Source organism: Marmota monax, unplaced genomic scaffold, assembly GCF_021218885.2.
Source record: "Marmota monax isolate L192 unplaced genomic scaffold, Marmota_monax_Labrador192_F-V1.1 WCK01_AAM20220418_F8-fsc00062, whole genome shotgun sequence".
Taxonomy (NCBI): domain Eukaryota; kingdom Metazoa; phylum Chordata; class Mammalia; order Rodentia; family Sciuridae; genus Marmota; species Marmota monax.
In genome coordinates this window covers 9,389,032-9,409,693 of record NW_026695221.1, presented here as the reverse complement: position 1 = coordinate 9,409,693, position 20,662 = coordinate 9,389,032, and the positions used below count along the sequence as shown (strand labels likewise).

General features: G+C 41.8%; 1 protein-coding gene across 1 annotated transcript in view; it reads left to right on the top strand.

Annotated features, from left to right (window-relative positions):
- The first annotated feature begins 6,100 nt into the window (after nucleotides 1-6,100).
- Dcps (decapping enzyme, scavenger) overlaps nucleotides 6,101-20,662 on the top strand; it is a 37,763-nt gene continuing 23,201 nt past the window's right edge. Inside the window, exons 1-2 of the mRNA XM_046432719.2 lie at nucleotides 6,101-6,312; nucleotides 7,965-8,139. Coding sequence (XP_046288675.1) covers nucleotides 6,118-6,312; nucleotides 7,965-8,139 — 370 coding nt within the window. The 5' untranslated portion in view covers nucleotides 6,101-6,117. The remainder of the gene's footprint in view (nucleotides 6,313-7,964; nucleotides 8,140-20,662) is intronic.

Here is a 20,662-nt window from a genome sequence, read left to right as displayed (position 1 = left end):
TTGACGGTTCCAAGGAAGCCACATGGTTGAGCAAGACCTGGACCCATCCTAGTGCAAATGGCACTACAGAACTAAGAAGTTGCTCTTAAGTTCCCCTAGGAGTGACTCCCATGGAAACTCAGCTGTTAACAATAGATAGAAACAAAAGTCAGTTTGACTGCTTCATCTTAAACACTTAGCAAAAACAGTTAAAACCAAAACACAGCTATTCCTGGACATTTTAAATAATAATAGTAATAATAATAACAATAATAAAAAGTAACTTAAGGTATACACCTTGTGTTAGCCCCCCAAAATAAGACTGGAGGCTACAAAGAGGGATTCTCAGGCAGGAATGCCTGATAACTATCAAAAGAGACTATCAAGAGGAACTGTAAGAGTCAGAAGTTTTTAGTTAATTTAAGGCCTACAGATATTCCTAACTTACACTGGTAGGCTTGATGTTTGCTAGTATGATTATCTAGCCCTAAGTAAGAGAAATAAAGGGATTTCTACTAGACACGGAGGTCATACCAGCAACATCTTACAAGATCAGATGACACTGAGTAGCTTAACCACATCTCATAGAAGTGGACATCTGCAACATTAAAAGTTAAATGTTGTGTTTACATTCCTGATAACTTTAAAGACGATAAAGATTTACATTTCTATATAAAAGCCTTGTCCACTCTGGCCTTATTATGGGGACAGCTTCTCCTGGTGAAAAAAATATATATTAATTTCTCGGCCCTCACACCCCCTGGTGAGAGGACTTCTATTATACAGTGACAAGTTGCAGCTGCTACAACATTTATTCAGTATTCATGGTTTTTGTTTATCTCATAGAAGCACCCATTCCCAGATGACTTTACAACCTGTTCTTCCCCAACCAGATGTCAAACTGAACTGTCTTCTAAAAGGGAACTCACATCCCTCACGCTGTGCCCCCTCACGACGCCCCTTCTCAGCTCAGAAAAAGCCAAAATGAGCATTGCCCCTCTTCTTACAACAATGGACCAAAATAGATAGACAGTCAATATAAATGAGAAATAATGTCAGGTTGGATCAGGGAGACTAGTTTTGGGTGAGTTAGAGAAGTTGGAGACTGTTACCTGAGGGATTAAAATTCCCTCAGTGCTCTTCCCCTATCCTATCAAAGATTTGAAAGGGACACATAAGGAAAGGGGGGGATGACAAACCCAGCCTAGTTTCCTCTTAAGATTGGGAGCCACCTCGCTACAAAGGCATGAAAAGTTAATTTCATCTTTACTATAAATTACTGCGATTTTTAAACTTGCTTGGAATGCCTACCTGTGCCTTGAACTCACCCATGCCTGGCTCTCCCTGACCAGATAACAACCCTCTCTGAAACTCTAATGACCCTCATTAATTTTGTTATCTGTAAGTTCTTAAACCTCCCTTTGTGTAACTTTCTGAGCTATAAAGCTGTGCGCCTAGAGAGCTGAGCTGCTGTCTTCTGTTCCCGCAGTTTTCGGGAGAAGCAGCCCAGCCAGTCAAAATTATAAGCTTGCTTTAATTTGATTTCAACTGGAGTCGGTGGTCTTTTCTTTGCAACATGATCTAACACTCCATCCCTCTGTATTTTTTATTTTGAGACAGCGTCTTCCAAAGTTGCCCAGGCTGGCCTCCAACTAGAAACCCTTCCGCCCCAGCTTCTCAAGTTGCTGGGGTTACAGGCATGTGCCAGAGTGACCAAAGAAGACTTTTTAAAGCTCTAGAGTCAGAAGTTGGCTTTTTTAACAACTGATATTAATTTATTTTTATTTAGTGGTCCCTCTTGTATTTTCTCTATTGGATCTTGATTCTCAATTGAAGCTCTCTTCTTGAATTTCTGCTAACAAAATACTGTTTCCTCTACTCCATTTCTTGTTGGCGTGAGTTTTGACTACTTCAAAATTGAACAAATAAAAAATCTTAAAGATCATTTCTACTAACATTAGTGAAAGGTTTTAACCATGCAAACAGGTATCTTTTTTTTTTTTTTTTTTTGTACCAGGGATTAAAGCCAGGGGGGCTTTACCACTGAACCACATTCCCAGCTGTTTTTTTGTTTTGAGACAGGGCCTTGTTAAGTTGCTAAAGCTGGCTTTGAAATTGAGATCTGCCTGCCTCCTCCTGCCTCAGGTCCCTGAACTTGTAGGCATGTGCCACCACTGGCAACAGGTAGTCTTAACTTGCAAAAATGCAATTTAAATCTATTGGGGTTCAGAAAAACAACTCCCCAAAGACTGGTGTTTTGGCAGGGAGTGGTGGTGATCATGCCCATGATCCTAAAGGCTGGGAAGCCTGAGGCAGGAAGATCTGATCACAAGTTCAAAGCCAGCCCCACCAACTTAGTGAGACCCTGTCTCAAAGTAAAAAAAAAAAAAGTTTAGGGATGTGGCTCAGTGATAAAGCACCTCTGGGTTCAATCCTCAGTGCCATTAAAAAAAAAAAAAAGGCTGCAGGTGTAGCTCAGTGGTAAAACACTTGCCTAGCACTGGGTTCCATCCTCAGCACCACATAAAAATAAATAAAAGTATTGCGTCCATCTACAAGTTAAAAAAAAAGACTGGTGTTTTGACAGAATTCAGGTCCCTTTGACTTTCCTTCCTGTTTCACTCTTCCAGACAAAGAGAGGCCTTTTTTTTTTTTTTTTTTGGCACTGGGGATTGAACCCAGGGGCACTTTATCACTGAGCTATATCCCCAGCCCATTCTATTTTTTGAGACAGGGTCTTGCAAAATTACTACGGCTGACCTTGAACTTGTGCTTCTCCCATCTCCATCTCCTGGGTGGCTGGGATTACAAGCACATGGCTAGGGAAAGGTCTTCTACAAAGTGTCCTTACCTGCCAGACCAGACAGGAGACCTCAAATCCAGGGAGGATCATCACAAGGAAAGTGTTGATGCTATAGTTTGGCTCTTCAATGTCCCCCAAAAGGCCTACATGTTAAAGGCTTGGTTCCCAGGGTGGCATTACTGGGAGGTGGTAGGACCTACTGGGGAATTCTTTCAATCCTTGGGGATGTAATTTTGAAGGGAATAGTAGAACTCCTGCTCCTTCTTCTTTCCTTTTGCTTTCTGATCATGAGACCCAAAGCAACAGGGCCAATAGTTTGGTGAGCTTTTAAATTTTAACCATAATTATGGTTTATGCTCACCAAACTTCTTTGAAACTATTACCTTAGAATTTTAAGTGTGATAGTCTGCATTCTATCACTGTAAGAAATAACTTGAGATAATCAATCTATAAGAAAAAAAGATTTATTTTGGCTCAGTTTTAGAGCTTCCCATTCATGATCAGTTGGCTTTGTTGCTTTTGGGCTTGTGGTGAGGAGTGTGTAGTGGAACAAAATCACTCACTCTATAATTAGTAAGCAAAAGACAGAAAAGGGTCTCACTATCCCCTTCAAAGGCATAATCCTAATCTGAACACTTCCTACTAGGCCACACCTCCTAGAGGTTCCACCTCTAGAAGGTTTGAATAATGCCAACTTGTAGAGCTAACCTGTAAGTCTTTGGGGACATTTAAGATCCCAAATATAAGAGATTTAGGGTGTGGCTCAGTGGTAGAATGCTTACACAGCATGTAGGGGCCCTGAATTTGATCCCTGGTACAAAAAATAAATAAATAAATCCAAACAATAGGACTAAATTAATTTAAATGCTGGATATTCACTGAATATCTTGATCATTTCCAAGTAAAATAAAATGCTGAAACATTAATTGCTGAACACAGGTTAAGTTTACTTACCTGTAAGTAAACTTATTACAAAGGATTAAAGATATTTAGGGTATGTTAATAAAAAAAATTGTACTTTGAGGAAACATGTATTTGTTATTATTATATAATTACTATTATAATTTTGCTATTATTATTTTGCAGTGCTGGGAACTGAACCAAAAGACCCTCTACAAAGCAATATTCCCAGCTCTTTTTGAATTTTTAAAAATTTTGAGATAGGGTCTCCCTAATTTGTCCAGGAAGGCCTCAAATTTATGAACTTCCTGCCTCAGCCTCCCGAAAAGCTGTGATTACAGGCATGTGTCACCACAGCTCATGAGGAAACAAATCTCCAAGAAATTATAAAACGGTGCTAATCACTTAAGTATAAACTGTTACTAATATAGGTAATTTAAACTACTAAACAGAAAAAAAATGTTTGAAAAATATACAAAGGAAAATATGACGTTACACTAGGAATATTATAAAGAAGGCATGAGGATGTGTTGGAAAATAGTTTTGCCTAATTTAGAGTTTACTTAAAGTTGTTTTCAAGATAAATGATACATGGGGGCTGGGGTTGTGGCTCAGAGGTAGAGCGCTCACCTTGCACGTGTGAGACCCTGGGTTCGATCCTCAGCACTACATAAAAATAAATAAGTGAAATAAAGGTATTGTGTCCAACCACAACTAAAAAATAAATATTAAAAAAAAATAAATGCTACAGGAATCAATATGAATAAAGCTGAAGATATAAAAAAGTTATGTGGTTAAACTGATTAAAATTGAATGAATTTATTATACAGGTTTTTAAAGTGAGCATTAAAATCAAAAGTACACTGATGTAAAATTATAATTTTTTAAAGACAATATTTTTGTGTTGATATTTTTGTTCACTTTTTGAATGAATTGTAAAAAAAGAGATTTGATTATTTTTAATTGGGATGATTCCCTGTTTATGCTTTATTGGGCCTTTTATTACTTGAAAAAACTTTTTAATTTTTTCCTATTACTATGTAACTTCCCATATTTGCTTTTAAAGTCTTTTAATTATCACTTCAGTTTAATGAATGACTCTTGTTCACAGTGACCTATAATCCTAATTTGTATAACTGACAAAATTCCTAAAAGTCAAAATTAAGCTTCTGACCTCAAACTAACTTTTGGATATTCCAGAAGGACCCTAGAAGTATAAAAAGAGACAGTAAGCTAATTTTCTCATATCTGGCTGTAAATCTCCAAACTAAAATGTTTCAAATTTTTCCTCACTTGGAAAAAATGCTCAGAAATATAAGATCAGGGCCTTAGAGTTGAGCAGGTTTTATTACTGCCATTGGCTCTCCTAGACATTTTGTTCTAGTCTTGCATATAGTTTTTTTCTTGTTATTGTTGTTTGTTTTGCAGAGCTGGAACTTATATGCTGGGCCTTGTGTGTGCTAGGCAAGTGCTCAACCACTGAACTACATTCCCCAGTTCTCCTACAGTTTATAAACTCTTACCTGTATACAGGCAACCTGTTTTTTGTTGCAAATAATTGCTTCAGATTCTAATTCCCCCTTATAATAATGCCCTCCGTTTCACAAAACCAATTCCTCTTATCCAACATATCTTTCTAGTAGAAAAAAATACAAAAATCAATTTGTCATTAAAACATGATACACCTTGTTACTGGCCAAAAACTGACTGAAAATTGCATCTTGTTAATGTCAATAACTGCCAAAGTTGTCTCACATCCGAGTAAATCGCATTCCAGGGTAGCTCTGCAGAAATAAAGGCAAAATTTGAGAGGTGGCAGCAGGTGATGAAAATGATACCTCGGGACACGTCCGCTTACTTTTCTTTTCAGCCCACAGTGCTAAGTCTATTAAGAAAAAAAACTGGTCATGACGGAAAATTCTGTAAAATAACAAAAACGGAAGAAAAATGGAAATGGTTCAAGTACTCGTACTAAAAAAGTCGTCCAAGAAATAAAGTGGGCTCACAGATTTGTTTCAGAAACATTCCCTCCACCGTCACTAGTCAGCTTCTAAAACCTCAGGATTCAAACATGGCATCCAGCATTCACAGGTCCAAAGGGGTCTTCCGGCTCCAGACCCTGAGCGCTGGGTGGGGAGATGGGCTCTCTCCACTGCCCACCCGCCTCTTTAGGATCTTGCTGTCCTCCTTTCCCTACTCTCAAGGTCGGCAAGCGACGCGGATTTAAAAAGCTCCTTCGCGCTCCTCAGAGGGATCCGCCCCACAGGGGAACCCTAGTGAATTGCGCTACGGAGCACGCCGGGAGTTGGAGTCCCAGCTCTGCCAGCACTGAGCACGCCGGGAGTTGAAGTCTCAGCCCCGCATGGCCTGGAGGAGCAGCCGCGGGGCGGAACTAGCGTCTAGTTCGCGCAGGCGCACAGCTCCTTCCGAGCAGCATGGCGGACACTGCACCTCAGCCCAAAAGAAAGCGCGAATCCAACGCAGAGGCGGAAACCCGCAGCACAGGAGAAAAGGAAACAGGAGTTGGAAATGGTACTTCTGCTCCTGTTCGCTTACCGTTCTCCGGCTTTAGAGTGCAAAAAGTGCTGAGGGAATCTGCGCGGGACAAAATCATTTTCCTACACGGGAAGGTACCATTAGACAACCCTGAAATGGGGGCCCAGGAAGGAGGGAACCAGTCATAGCTTTGGAGGCTCATTTGTTCGCATCCCGGCCGGGAAATACCAATCACATTATTCGGGGTGTCGGAGTGCGCCACTATAATGCATGGGGTGTCAAGATTGTTCGTGGCATTAAAGGAATGAATACATCTAGGTCGAATTTTCCTTAGAAATGTCAACTAATCCTTTTAAAGTATATCAGATTAAAACTCCCGTGTTAACTTCCCCACGCCATTCACCATCATTCATTCAATATGTAACTCTGGCTAGGAACCAGTAAATATTGCTGGATGTCTTACTGGATCGTGTCCCTGGAAATGCGTCGAGACAGTAGGAGATAGGATCCCTGCTTTACAGGACGTTAGTCTAACAGGAGACAGCGTGTTAAATTGCTAGTCCACTTCCACACACCATGCACTTTTATGCGTATCAGGGACTGGCTGGGGCGCTGAGAGGTACCATCCCTGATCTACAGGACTGCAGAGTATTCCTGCGGAGACATACCCTGCTGGCTCTAATACTGTGCTCAACGACTAGCAGGGGTTCAGGTAAGATGGAGACCATCTTAAACTAGTGAGAAGTTCTAGCCAAGGTCAGGTTCCCCAGAATCACTAGCAGGAATTCACATCTTTGGGAGGAACAAGGGGTTTAATCTTCCATGCCTCTTTGTGTCTCTTGTTTTTTATAAGGCCCTATCTGGTTTTCTCAGCCTCACTTGTCTTCAGTGTGTATCACCTGCTGAAGGCAAGAGAGCCTTTGAGCTAGGGGTTAGTTGAGAGACTTAGATTCTAGTTTCTGCTTAAACACTAAGTGTTCATGTGACTTTGGATAGTCACTTAATTTCTCTAGACCTCAGTGTCTTCATCTTTTCTTCTAAAATGGGGATGGTTTTGATACCATTTTTTAGCATCTGAGTCCCAAGGCAAGAGCAATAAGTTTTACTTAAAGGATAGAACAGAGAGACAGAGACTCCTCTGGAGGGGGTCCAGGTTGGAAGTTGGTGCCTGAGGAAGTAGGGATGTCCTGCCCCTTGTATAGATTTTGGATTTCCTTTGTTTTCATGCCCCCTTCACCTTTTATCTTGCCTAGGAGACCAAAAGGTGGAGTGATCCTAGGGCCAGGACTAAGCACCCCAGGAGTACAGGCAGGAAGGGAGCAGCCCAGAGGGCATTCATTAACAACTTTTATTGAGAGGAACAATTCCTTGGAGGCAGGTAACTTGACAACAGGTTGGAGGAGGGAGAAGTGTCCTGATGGTATTAGTGTTTTATTTTCTTTCCTTTCAAACTTCCTATCCAAGGTCTTGTCTACACAGACTGCCTTTTACCCAGCCCCCCCCCCCCCATTTTGAGAAAGGTCTTGTGAACCTAAAAGAGATAACTGTAAAGCTTTTCATCTTTTGGAAGAAAGGTATGAAAATTGCCACAAAGATTTGCATTAAGACACCTTCTTTGGAGAAAAAATGAAAAACATCAGTACCTTTGACTAGACTTCCTAAGAAAGAAGACTACAGCAGGAAGTCCTAAATGCTGTGATTTCAGAGGCCTTGGAAATGTCTGCCTTTGCTCTGCAGGCTTCTGTGGCTCTGTGCCTGGGCCCACTGATAGTATCTCTGCCCACAGGTGAATGAGGACTCTGGGGATGGGAATGGAGAGGATGCTGTTGTGATCCTGGAGAAGACACCGTTTCAGGTAGAACAGGTGACCCAGCTCCTGAAAGGCACCCCTGAGCTCCAGTTGCAATTTTCCAATGATATCTACAGCACCTATCACCTGTTCCCTCCAAGGCAACTGAGTGGTAAGCAAATAATGACTGAGGTGGCTGTGTGTGGACACAATGGGATGGTGAGAAACTAGGAGCTATGGTGACCAGACTTTCTATGCCTGATTTCCATATTCTACTGTGATAGTTCTTAATGAAGGAGGGAGAAATTTTTCCTCCAGGAAACATTTGGGCAATCTCTGAAGCCAGTTTTTGTTGTTAGAACTGGGACTGTGTGTGTGTGCTATTGGTATCTAGTGAATAGAAGCCAGGAATGCTATGAAACATTCTACAAGGTACAAGATAGGTCCCCACCAGCAAAGAACTGTCAGTACTGTCAGGGTTGAGAAAGCCTTTCTGTTGTGGTATGTTTGGGGGGAAACGTGTTATTTGTGGGCTGGAATAATAGATTCATTTTATTATTGAATGATAATAATTACCAGCACTTATTAAACATAACTGTCTTATTAACCAGCATGTGAAGTATTTTGCATGTATTAGCACATTTAATCTTCAAAACAATCCTGTTGTGAAAGGACTTCACAATGAAGAAACTGAGGTGTTTTTTTTTTTAATATTTATTTTTTAGTTTTAAGTGGGCACAATATCTTTATTTTATTTTATTTTTTTATGTGGTGCTGAGAATCGAACCCACTGCCTCACGTATGCTAGGCGAGTGCACTACCATTTGAGCCACATCTCCAGCCCCAGAAACTGAGATTTTGAAAGATTAAGAAACTTGTCCAAAATCACACAGCCAGTAGGTGGCAGGAGAACTGTCTTTCAGTAGATTGGTGTAAGAGTGTGCCGGGTGCTGCAAAGATAGTCACTTCTCTGAAGGAATCCATTTGTGGTAGGGGAGACAAACAATATTATCAAGTAGGATGGGCTTGAGAAGGGCAGAAACTCATAAGTTATGAGTAGAGATTTGTTTTTGATTGCAAACATTTTTTAATTTATCAAGAAGAGAAAGAATGTTTTATGCCCAAAGCCAAGCATGGCACATGCTTTTTTTCCCCTCTAGATGGTTAATTTGTTGTTGTTGTTTTGTTTCATTTTTTTTGTACCAGGGATTGAACCCAGGGGTGCTTAACTACTGAGCCACATCCCAGCCCTTTTTATTTTTGTTTTAAGACAAGGTCTCACTAAGTTGTTAAGGCCTTCCTAAATTGCTGAGACTGGTCTTGAACTTGCAGTCCTCCTACCACAGCCTCCCAAGTCGCTGGGATTACAGGCCTGTGCCACTGACTAGTTAGATGGTTAGGTTTTATATGCAGCTTTGCTGTAAAGAGGAGGAAGACTGGTTGACCTTAATGGTTCCCAGCCAGGAAATTTGGGGATCTGTTTTTTCATATAATTACTTTGTCATATCCTTCTGTTCTTATTTGTCCTCTAGCATTTTAGAGCCATTTGCCTTTACAGATATCTTCCTGTCTTTTTGATGCAGTCTTTTCTGTACCTTGACGAAAGGGTGCTACTGTAGTCCTTTGGAAATATATGTGAAAACTTGATGTGAGAAAAGCAAATCTTTCACAACAGAGAGCAAAACAGCCTAGTATTCATTGAAAGAGAGCCAGATTCAGTGGTTCAAGTTGATGGAAATGGACAGCTATATTTACTTTCTCAGGCATTGACATTTAAATGAATGTATTCCTTAACTGAAGCATGACAGAAGGCACTGTAGCCAAATATGGCTTGGAGAGGCCCCCATACTACAGGCTCTGGGGTGTTATTTTGCTGACAGTCCCTTTCTTTTGCCTCCATCAATCCTTCCACTTCCTCTCCCCATCCTCAGCCAAAATTCAGAAGGTTCTGCAGCTCAAGTCAATCCTGTAGAATCTACAAGGTTTCCTTTCTATTTTTTCAGTACTTCTGTGGCACTGCACACAGGTGGTAGTGGTCACTGCTCTTTTCTTTCTATTTCTGTCTTTGTTCCAAGGTGAACACTGAAAAAGGCAGGCAGTTATTGACTTTCCAAGGTCCACTTCCTTGTTCTGAGCTCTGCATGTCTATATAGCCCTTTTTGCAGAACCACCCCTGCACATCTTGGAGCCTCAGATGGAAGCTTTTCTTTCTCTGCCTTCTTATCAATATGTGCTGTGCTTTGTACTCTTGCCTTTTTTACTCAAAGTAGGGCTAGGGGTTTGGAAGACACAGGGCCTGGACCTGATTCTTGTCTCCCCCTTGTTTATCTATATATCCTCTCCCAGGGTGACTTTCTAGATTGAATTGGTAAACATTTTTTATGAAGAACCAAAGAATAAATATTTTATTCATGATAAGGCATAGATGGTTTCAGACTCCTCCTCTTTATCTTCTTCCTCTTTTTTCATCCTCTACAAATGAAAATATCACTCCATTTTTAGTTTGCTGAGTTGTGTACAAATGGGCAATGAGTCAGATGTGACCTTCTAGCTATAGTTTCTATTCCAGATTTTTTTTTTTTTTTTTGGTACTGGGGCTTGAACTCAGGGGCACTCAACTACTGAGCCACATCTCCAGCCCTATTTTGTATTTTATTTAGAGACAGGGTGTCACTGAGTTGCTTAGTACCTTGCTTTTGCTGAGGCTTATTTTGAACTCGCTATCCTCCTATCTCAGTCTCCCCCGCCACTGGGATTATAGGCACGTGCCATCACACCCAGTCTATTTCAGATTTTTGCCCCTTAGAATGTGGTCTGTGGGATCATTAGTGTGGGCTCTCCCTGGAGCTTGATAGAAACAATCCCCAGCTCCATTCCAGATTGAAAGAGTCTGCATTTTAGCAAAATTTCCCTGTGAGTCATATATACATTAAATTTTGAGAGGCACTAGTCTCTAGAAAACACCGTGTGTACTGGTGATGCCCACCTTTATTTCTCCATCCCTGGCTTCTCCAAGAACTCCAGCTCATATTGAAGTAAATGCCTCCTTGATATTTTCATTTGGTGGTCTCATAGGTACTTCATGGGTGAAATGCGAGAACCCAAGGTGTAATGTATTTGGAAACACTTAGCCCCTATTAAATAGTAGTTGCTATTATTATTCTGATGTGCTGGATCCTATGCTTGTTATGGTAGCTTCAGATGAATTAGCAGCCATCCCTGCTCTTAGACATGTTAGGATGATAGCAGAAGGGACAGAAATTATCAAAAGATGAAGATAAAAAAAGGGTTTGATCAAAGCTGGGATGTAGAGAACAGAGGTCCTTGAAGGTTGGAGCCATATTAGGGCCATTTGCAAGCCCCAACAGCCAAACCCATATTAAGTGCTTTATGAGGACCACTGAAGAATGAACCCTCAAACTGACCTATCTGTAGATTGTTTTTCCTGTGGGCCAGGAGCTCCTCAGCCACAAGGTGGCAGTATTGCCAAAGTGTTCCTGTAGCCAGCTGCTCTGGCTTCCAGGTCAGGTCCTGGCTGGAGCCTTTTGGGGCTCCTTTCTCTCTCTCTATTCTCTGTCTCAGAATTACAATTCAATGCTGCCCACCAGAGGTACCTTAAAGTGTGATTACTGCAACCTGAGCTCTCTGTTCCCCCTGCAAGGTTGCCCTTTTGAGTTTTTCTGCTATCCCTGACAGTATCTCTAGTCCTCCTTCCCAGAATATTACTTACCTTAGGGAGCCCCTCACCCCTTATTTCTAAACTGCCTTTTGGACTCAATACAAATCCTGTACTTAGCTGATTTCTGGTATTTCTCTAGTCACTGGCAAATTGCTTCAGGTCTGAAGGTTTTGCAGTCTCATTTATTTATTCCCTTCATATTCTTAGTTCACCACAGGAGACTGACCCTGTGAGCCACTCATGGTCTCACACCATGACATGCTAGAGAGAGCATGGGCTTTGGTTGCGAGACATGCCTGGGTTCTATCCTGGCACTGACACTTTCTAGTGGTATATGCTAGGGAAGTGATAGGCAGTTACCAAGTGTCAATACTATGCAGGGGTAAAGAGCAAGCTATCCAGTCAGACAGAGTCTGGAGTCCTGGCTCAGCCATTTACCAATAAGAGAACTTGGGATGTTTCTTATTCAGTTTACAAGTGTGAAGTGCCTGCTCTGTGCCAGCTGCTTTCGTGGCTCCTGGGTATGTATTGGTGAGCACAGCAGATGTTAGCCCTGTCTTTGGAGTTCTGGAGGGGAAGGCAGGTAGCAAACAAGGAAATAAGTGTCCTGGTCACCTTAAGCAGTCAAGGGACTGCTCAGACTGGGGGTCCAGGAAGACTCTTTGCAGCAGAGATGAAGACTTAGGCTGAAACCTGGCAGATGAGAAGGAACCAGCTTTGTGAGAGGTGTGAGGAAAATGTTCTGAACTGAGAGAATAGCACATGGTCCAGGAAGGAAAGAGGAACAGAAAGGAGGCTGTTAGGCTGGGGAGCAGAAACTGGGCGATGGGGCACAGATGAAACTGGGGAAGTAGCTTTAGCTATTTAATTTAGTTATGTTGGGTTAGTAACTGCCTTTACCTCAGTGGAACAGTTATGAAATAGATAAGAAAATGTTTAGCCTCTACCCTCAATAAGGGGCTCATTTTATATTGTGATCCAATACGCATCCAATACATTTATATTCAGTATAAATGAATATAAGTGAAACATAAGTTTCACAAAACAAGATGTGGGATACAATCCAGTATTTCTTACTTTATTCCGGTCTTGTCTGTTTTCTTTTTAAAGTATTGAACTTAACTTCTTAAATTGACTTCATGGCCATTATCATGGGTTATGATCTACTGAGCACACTGCAGGTGGGATATGGTATGTATCTGAGAATGTTATTATGTGTTATCTATTTTTCCACCTTTTTCATCATAGGAGCCTTGAGGTAAACTATACATGTAATACAGGGAAAAGTAACTAGTCTTGATCACGGTAGGTTTCCTTTCTTCTTCCTTTTGCCAGGTGGCAAACGTGGAACTAGTAGGCCAGATGGCTGGCATCAAACACAGTTATGCTCCCTGTGCCATCCAAGCAGGGCAGAGCCTGTATCAGTACTTCCTGTTGCCTCAGCTCTCATGCCTGTGGCCTATCAATGGAGCGCTTTCATTGAGATCTCTATTCCTTCTTACCTGGAGAAGAAGGGAGGTCAGATAGTCAGAGAAGGGTGTGACTCAGAATCCCAGACTGCCTCTAAAAAGGCCAGTTGTTTTGTCTGCTGGAAAGCAGGGGGTGGAATCTCAGGTTCGGAGGAGGAGACAGGCATCCCTGTGTGAAAGGGAGGCCAGGGTAGGGAGCATCATCTTTCAATTACAGAGAACACCCAGTACTTTAGCCACAGGCCAGGGTTTTCTGCTCTGTGCTCTTTGCAGAGGCAAAACCCAGACCTCTGAAGAGATGGTGAAGGTTTGTTTGGAAGGAACATTTTGAAAGACTAATTGTTTGCTGAAGAGTTTTCCTAACTGCATTGTTTATGATAGGAAAAAACTAGAAACCATCCAATAACAGTAGAATAGATCAATAAACTGAGGTATATTCCTATAGTGAGCTACCTCTCTATGGCCGTGTAAATGAACTATAGCTTCCTATATCATTGAGGAATGAGTCTCACCATGCAGGGCAAGAAGAGCAAGATACAGAATGCACATGGTGTGATTCCAGTGAAGGAAGTGGAAAAACAAGCAGAACTAAATTACATACTGCTTAGGGATATATAGATGTAATAAGCCTATGAAAATAACAAAGAAATGATTAGCCCCCAAATCAAGAAGGTGATTATCCTTGGTGGGAGTAGTGCAGAGAATGACTAAAGTTCTAGTAATGTTTTATTTCTTGGACTGTGCATTCTGTGCATGATTACTCTTTTTAAGTCTTTAAATGATACATATTTTAAGCCAGATGTGGTGGTACATGTCTATAATCCCAGTGGTTCAGGAGACTGAAGTAGGAGGATCACAAGTTCAAGGCCAGCCTTGGTAATTTACTGATACCCTGTTTCCAAATAAGGAGGACCAAGAATATAGCTCAGTGCTAGAGCACTTGCCTAGCAAGTGCAAGGTGCTGGGTTCAATTTCCCAGCACCATTAGAAAAGAAAGTTATATATTTTGTATATATACACACATACATACACCCTTGTTTTATATGTATAATGTATTTCCTAATTAATGGTTAAGAGAAACTGGTCAGTACTCTGGTGGATAAAGAATATTCTCCCACCTAAAGATTGTGGTAGTGCACATCTATAATCCCGGCTACTTGGGAAACTGAAGCAAAAGGAGCGTGAGTTCAAATAGCTGGCTAGCTCATTTTGGAGGGGGTTCTTTATCATATGAAATCATATAATCATAGTATCTCAAATTTGAATGGAGGTATGATAAAATGCCAGGTTTTATTAGTAGATAGGTCTTGTGGACGTATCAGAATTGCTTTATGAACTTTGTCAAATACAGATTGTGGACCTTCTGAATAACAATTTTTGGATAGGGCCAGGATATTTATCAAAGCCATCAATGTAATTATGTGGTAACATAATCAAATAGCACCAAAAGGCTCATAGTGGGCAGGAACAGGCTCTTATACCACTCTGCCCCACCCTGGTCTTGCTTCCTAGAAGCACCCACTGTTGAGAACATTCCTGGGGTTTATGTTTGGTAGTTCCTCCAGACACTTAACCCTAATACAGTTCTTTCTTACTCATTAAGAAAATAGAAGTATTCTTTCTTCTTCCTCCCTCCCTCTCCTCTCTTCACACTTTTTGCTGTTTATATCATTTTTTAAATTGCCTTTGGAATCCTAAATACATAAAATCTATATCACCTCCAGTGTTTGCACCACCTCTTGTGTCCTTCACTATTTCCATACTATTGTCCTTTTATTTCATGTTATTGTGTATATTCTGTTGAGTGAACATGGAATCCAAGGCCTTATGCGTGCTAAGCAAGTGCTCTTACTACTGAGCTGGATCCCCAACCATCCATGAAATCTTTTTTGCTTTGACTGTAAGTTGATTCTCAGTTGAAAACCAATAAACAGTGTTTACATTATTGTGACATATTAGTTCCTTTTCCAGCTGCCCAGTGTATATAATCCTTATGCCAAATGAGAGTATTTCTGATGTATAGGTTGAATGGCTTTTTTCCAGCAAATTCCTCTAAATTATGCTATTCTTTAGTTTGCTCCATATTTGAACCATTGTTTTATCAACCATTGCTTTTTCATGGATTTTCTAGTAGCCACTCTTCTTGTTGTGGTTAAAAGAATAATGGAACTTTACACTCTGCTCTTGAAAATGATCCAGCCACTTAGTTTGATAATTTATTACTTGATCTCTCTCCTTCCTCATCCCACTGTTTGCAGAGTCTGGGCAGGTGATTGTGTAGGCATGCTATATTGCTTTCAACCAGAGACTCCCTTTTACAAATTTCCTGGGTCAGATCCACTGTTTTCTACATTCTATTTCTTTCTTGTTTTACTCTTGATTAGCTAAAGTACTTTAGTAAGTAGTTCCTCAGCAAGAATATGTGGGAGGTAAACTTTGATTTCTTTATTTTGCTGTCACTTTTGATTGATAGTTTGACTGAATACAGAATTTAAGTTTTTTTCCCTTCAAACATTAAAGTCATTGATCTGTTAACTCCAAGCTTCCATCTGTTGCTAATATCTGATGCCAGTTTGATGCTCATTTTTTAGATAACTTGGGGGTTGTTTGGGGTCTTTCTTTTTGCATTGTTTCCTTTTTTGGAAACATAGAGTATGTTCTCTTGATCTTTGGTTTTCTGAAGTTTTGAAAGGATGTGTCTAAGTTGGATTGTTTGTTGGGGGGCTGTTCTTGTTTGCATTCATTGCTCTAGATATTCTTGAACCCTTTCAATTGAAAGCTTTAGGGCATTCTCCCATAAACATTTTTTTCTATTATTTCTTTGATAATTTCCGTCTCTCAATTTCCTTTTGCTTGAAATCCATCCCCTCCACTACCACCATAGCCTCTAAGTCCCCCTCCCTATTTTCCCATGCTGGGGATTGAATCCTGGGCTACATGCTAGGCACATGCTCTACCACTGAGCTATATCACCAACCCTGGAAACTCATTATTTATTTAATTAATTATTACATTTCCTGAATTGATCTTGTGTGCTTATCTTGTTGTCTCACTTTTTCCATGTGGGATTTACTTTTTTTCTACAATGTGGTAGATTGTCTTCACTTTGTTTTCTAGACCTTCTAGTGAAGGCATTAATTTGGCGATGATGTTTTTAATTCTTTTTCCTCTGGTTCTCTGATTATTTTGTTCTCATAGCATCTTGCTCTTGTTTTATAAAGAGGCCAAATTGAGTTGAATGTCTCTAGTACACTGATTAGAATTGTTTTTAAAATTATCTCCTGACCCTCAAATTCTTTCATTCCCTCTGGAATCTGGTTCTGGTTGTTTATCTTGGTCATTCTTTTTCAAACTGCTGGGTTCCCCCCAGTGTTTGGTGCTTTACACAGTAGCTCATGCACATTTAAAAATGAAGCACTGGGCTGGGGTTGTGACTCAGCGATAAAGCGCTCACCTGGGTTCGATCCTCAGCACCACATAAAAATGATTAAATAAAACAAAGGTTTTGTGTCCAACTACAACTAAAAAATATTAAAAAAAAAAAAATGAAGCACCTGCTGGACTTTGTGGTCTATGCCTCGCAATTTGGGAGATTGAGGCAGAAGGATCACATATTCAAGGCCATTCTGGGTAACTTAGTGACACCCTGGCTCAAAATAAAATAAAAAGGGCTGGGAATGTAGCTCAGTTGTAGTATCCCTGGGTTCAGTCTCAGTACTCAAAAAATAAATGAAGCACCAGAGCCAGATATAGTGGTGTATGCCTGTAACTCCAGCTACTCCGAAGGCTGAGGCAGCAGGATCTTGAGTTCAAGGCCAGCTAGGGTAACAAGAGATATTCCATCTCAAAAAAAGAAAAGAAAGATATGAAGAAAGCAAGCACCAGGCTGATATCCATGTAGGTTGATGTGTCCCTTCTTGCATTTTGATCTGCTCTTATAGTAGGTCCTTGTGCTAAATGGGTAGCTACTCTCATACTTGTGGATCAGGATTTGCTTGAGATGTGCAGCTTAATTACCATTATTGGTCACCAACCCCCATCCTGAAATGAGGAGTAATATGAACCAGAGAACTGTATTTACTGTAGAGCCTAAAATATTTACTCTCTGACCCAGTATTTACAGAAAAGTGTGCCAACTTCTGTTCTAGTCCTTCAGTTTAGCATTTTTGGAGGCCAGCATTAAGGAAGCATTAAGTGCTTGCCCCTGGGATGTGACAACCAATAAAGCCATTGGGGAAACTGTTCTGTAGACAGCCCTTGAGCAAATCCCAGTTTTAGCTTTGTTTCTGTCCTCTGTACCCGTTATTCAGGACCCAGCTTCCCTCTTAGGCTCCCTTGGCAAATCTGGTGATCACTCCCATGTAGACTGATGATTACTTCAGGTAGCAGCTTCCTGCAGTATTGTCTCAACCATCTACACTCTGCCTTTCACTTTCCAACCTCAAGAAATGAATTGCAGTCTGTTACTCATTGTTTCTCTCCACCCTCATTCTTGTCCTATTATGGCTTTTCCCCTTTTGTACTTCATTACTGCTTTTCCAGTGGGCTTTTTTTTTTTTTTTTAATAGTCTGAGAGTTGCCATGAAATAACAGTTGGGTGCCTTCCACATATGTCTAGATGTAGGCTGACTGAGGGCTCTGGAGATAGCACAGACCATGGAGAAGTTACCCCATTGAGGGCTCACTCCAAGAGAGGTGAGAAGGACAGAGACCTGAGCTTCTCCCTCATTCTCATGCCCAGATATTCCCATTGCTCCTGTGCACAGTGGGTGCAGGTATAAATTAGATATGGACAGCTCCATAAATGTTTACCCTTAGTAAAGCATGTGTCCTTTTGAGCTAGCATTTCTACTTCCAGATATCTCACAGTTGCTCATAGAAATACATAAAGAGTTAAAAATATGTTCATTGTCACTTCATTTGTGATAGGACAGATCACTTTTCTTTTTATTTTTTTCTTTCACAAAAATAGGACAGATCACTTTTCTTTTTTCTTTTTTTCTATGCCTGAATCCCAGTTACTTGGGAGGCTGACACAGGAGGATGGCCATTTCAGGGTTGGGAATATAGCCCAGTACTAGAGCACCCTTGGGTTCAATCCCTAGTACTCAGACAATAAATGAAGCATCAGAGCCAGGTGCTTGATTTAGCAAGTCCCTCTCTCAAAATAAAATGTAAAAAGGCTCAGTAGCTCTGAGTGGTACCTCCCCCACCCTCCTCATCTTTTTTTTTTCCTTCACCAGCCATCTAAGTGCAAAAATCCCTTTGTTAAATAATATTTAGATCTGGGTTTCCATGCATCTGGGAGAAACCATGGTGTTCAAAGTCACTTTAGAAATGAATACATCAGGGCTCCTGAATTGTAGCTGCCACTTCAACACATGTTTTCTCTCTCTCTCTCTCTCTCTCTCTCTCTCTCTCTCTCTCTCTCTCTCAGATGGGGAAGGTCCCAAGACTCTGTGGTAGCTTTAAGGCTCAAGTCAGCAGAAAAGCCAGCTTATTCAGGGCCAGTGGGCAAAGGCAGATTGCTCATAGCTGGTTCCACCTCATCACTTGGCACTGGCTGCAGTAGCAGCCTGGTTGTCCACTGCTGAGTTATAACCTAGAATTTCATAGTTCTGAGCCTATGGCCTTCCCTTTTCCACCACACACATCATCTGGCAGTGTCCAGGGATGCTGTGTTGAAACCTGGCACCCATACTCCTCTCATAATAAACTAAGCAAATACCTTTAGGAAGAAGTCAAGAGAGGGCCCATGTTTTGGAGCATTCACTCTAGCAGTTCTTGTTGTCGTCTGGACTGCTGAACCCAAAATAGTTTCTTCCTACGTGTGGGGAAGTATGGGAGTTTGCAGCTTGAAGGCCAGGACTACCATTCATGACTACCACCTCATGACAGATCAGTGTCAATTCTTCTATTCAAATGGACCTTTGCAAAGTGTCAGAAGCCCTACCACTACCCTACAGTAACACTTGCCATCCTTAAAAAGCCTACTACATTTAGGACTGCATTCAGAGGTACCAGATTTGCTTGGGGGCAATGAGATCCTGGGGTTTTACCATCAGGTCCTGTCACTCGCCTCCCTCCAATCCCTTCTGAATCTGAGAAATCTTAGGAGAGGGAAAGAAGGTGCTAAGGACTTGCACAGGGAGGCTGTCAGCTCCAGGGTCTTGCTAAAGTCAGCGTCTGCCTCTCTTCTATCTCAGGCAACACCTCTGTGCTTTCTCAGAGATAGGTTATTAGCAGTTGGAGCTCTACTGTGGAATGGGTGAAGCTTCTGGTAGGATCTAAACACCCTTCAGCCATGTTTCTCCTAGATGTGGAGGTCTCTTCAGGCCTCCTGAATACTTCCAGCATCCCTGAAGTTGGGACAGTAAGCACACCACCCAAGCCTGCTGCTAGAGGATGGCTCCCCAGCAGCCAGTTTCCTTTAGTCCTTCACCCTGGGCTGTCAGGCTCAGGAGGGTGTTGTCCAGCCAGGGGAGATCCACAGAAGAGGACAGAAAGTGCAGATTTGGGAGACCCGTTCACCAGCCTCTCCCTGCAGATCTTCTCTAGTACTCCTTTGCAGATCTAGACTGGATTACTCATTCCATCCCCTGACTGGCTCTGCCTGGCTCTTGTGGAGGTGCAGTGGGGAGTGGGCTTCACACTCATCATGCTTTGCTGTTGCTTCTTCCCTGTCTGCACATATGGGTCAGATAACTGGAAACTGGCACATCGTCATGAAGGGAGAGCAAAAGCCACAGATGGACCCATAGGAATGACCTCATCCTGTAGAAGTCATCAGCTATGGCTGGAAGGCAGTCTTGTTTGAACATGTGTATGGGAAGGAGAGCAGACTGTCTGTGGTTTGCATTTTCATGTTTCATGTGCTGCAGCATTTTCCTGGGGCTTTGGCTAAGCTGGCTTTGGCAGGGAGTAAAGAGGCAGCTGCTCTTAACTTTCCTCTAGATAACTCTGCCTCCCACCTCTGAGAGTGGCTGGACTTTCGTGTCCATCTCAGGGATGAAGGGTAGCTTTATTTATTGGAGAAGTCCTTTCAGGAGATCCTCAGGGTATTGACAAACAATCTAGCTGTCCTAGCCAGGGCCTCACCAGCTGTCTCATCTGAGTTACATGTGTTCCTTCTCTGTTCAGCTGGGATGCATCAATAGGACCATTCCCACTGCTAGAAAATTCCTGTGAATAAAGAGCTGCTGCCCAAGCCCCACAAGGGCTGTAAAAACCACCACCAGGCCCCACTTCTGAAACCTCCCCATCCAGGGTCTTCCTCCCCGTGATCTTATGCATCATACATGGGACATACATCGGGTGGAGGAATGGGGATAGTGTGACACACATAGGTCAAAAGGCATTGTTCCTTGCTTGAGTAGGTGTCCAGGAATAGGATCCACTCCAGTCCCCCTGTGCTCACCCCAGGACTTGGTCTCCAGTAGCATCTGGCTGAAGTTTACCCCAGCAAGTATACCTCAGGTAGCCCGTCAGAGTCCAGTGAGTGGAGCTCTCCTGCCTTGCACTTCCCAAGAAAGCGTGGCAGCAAGACA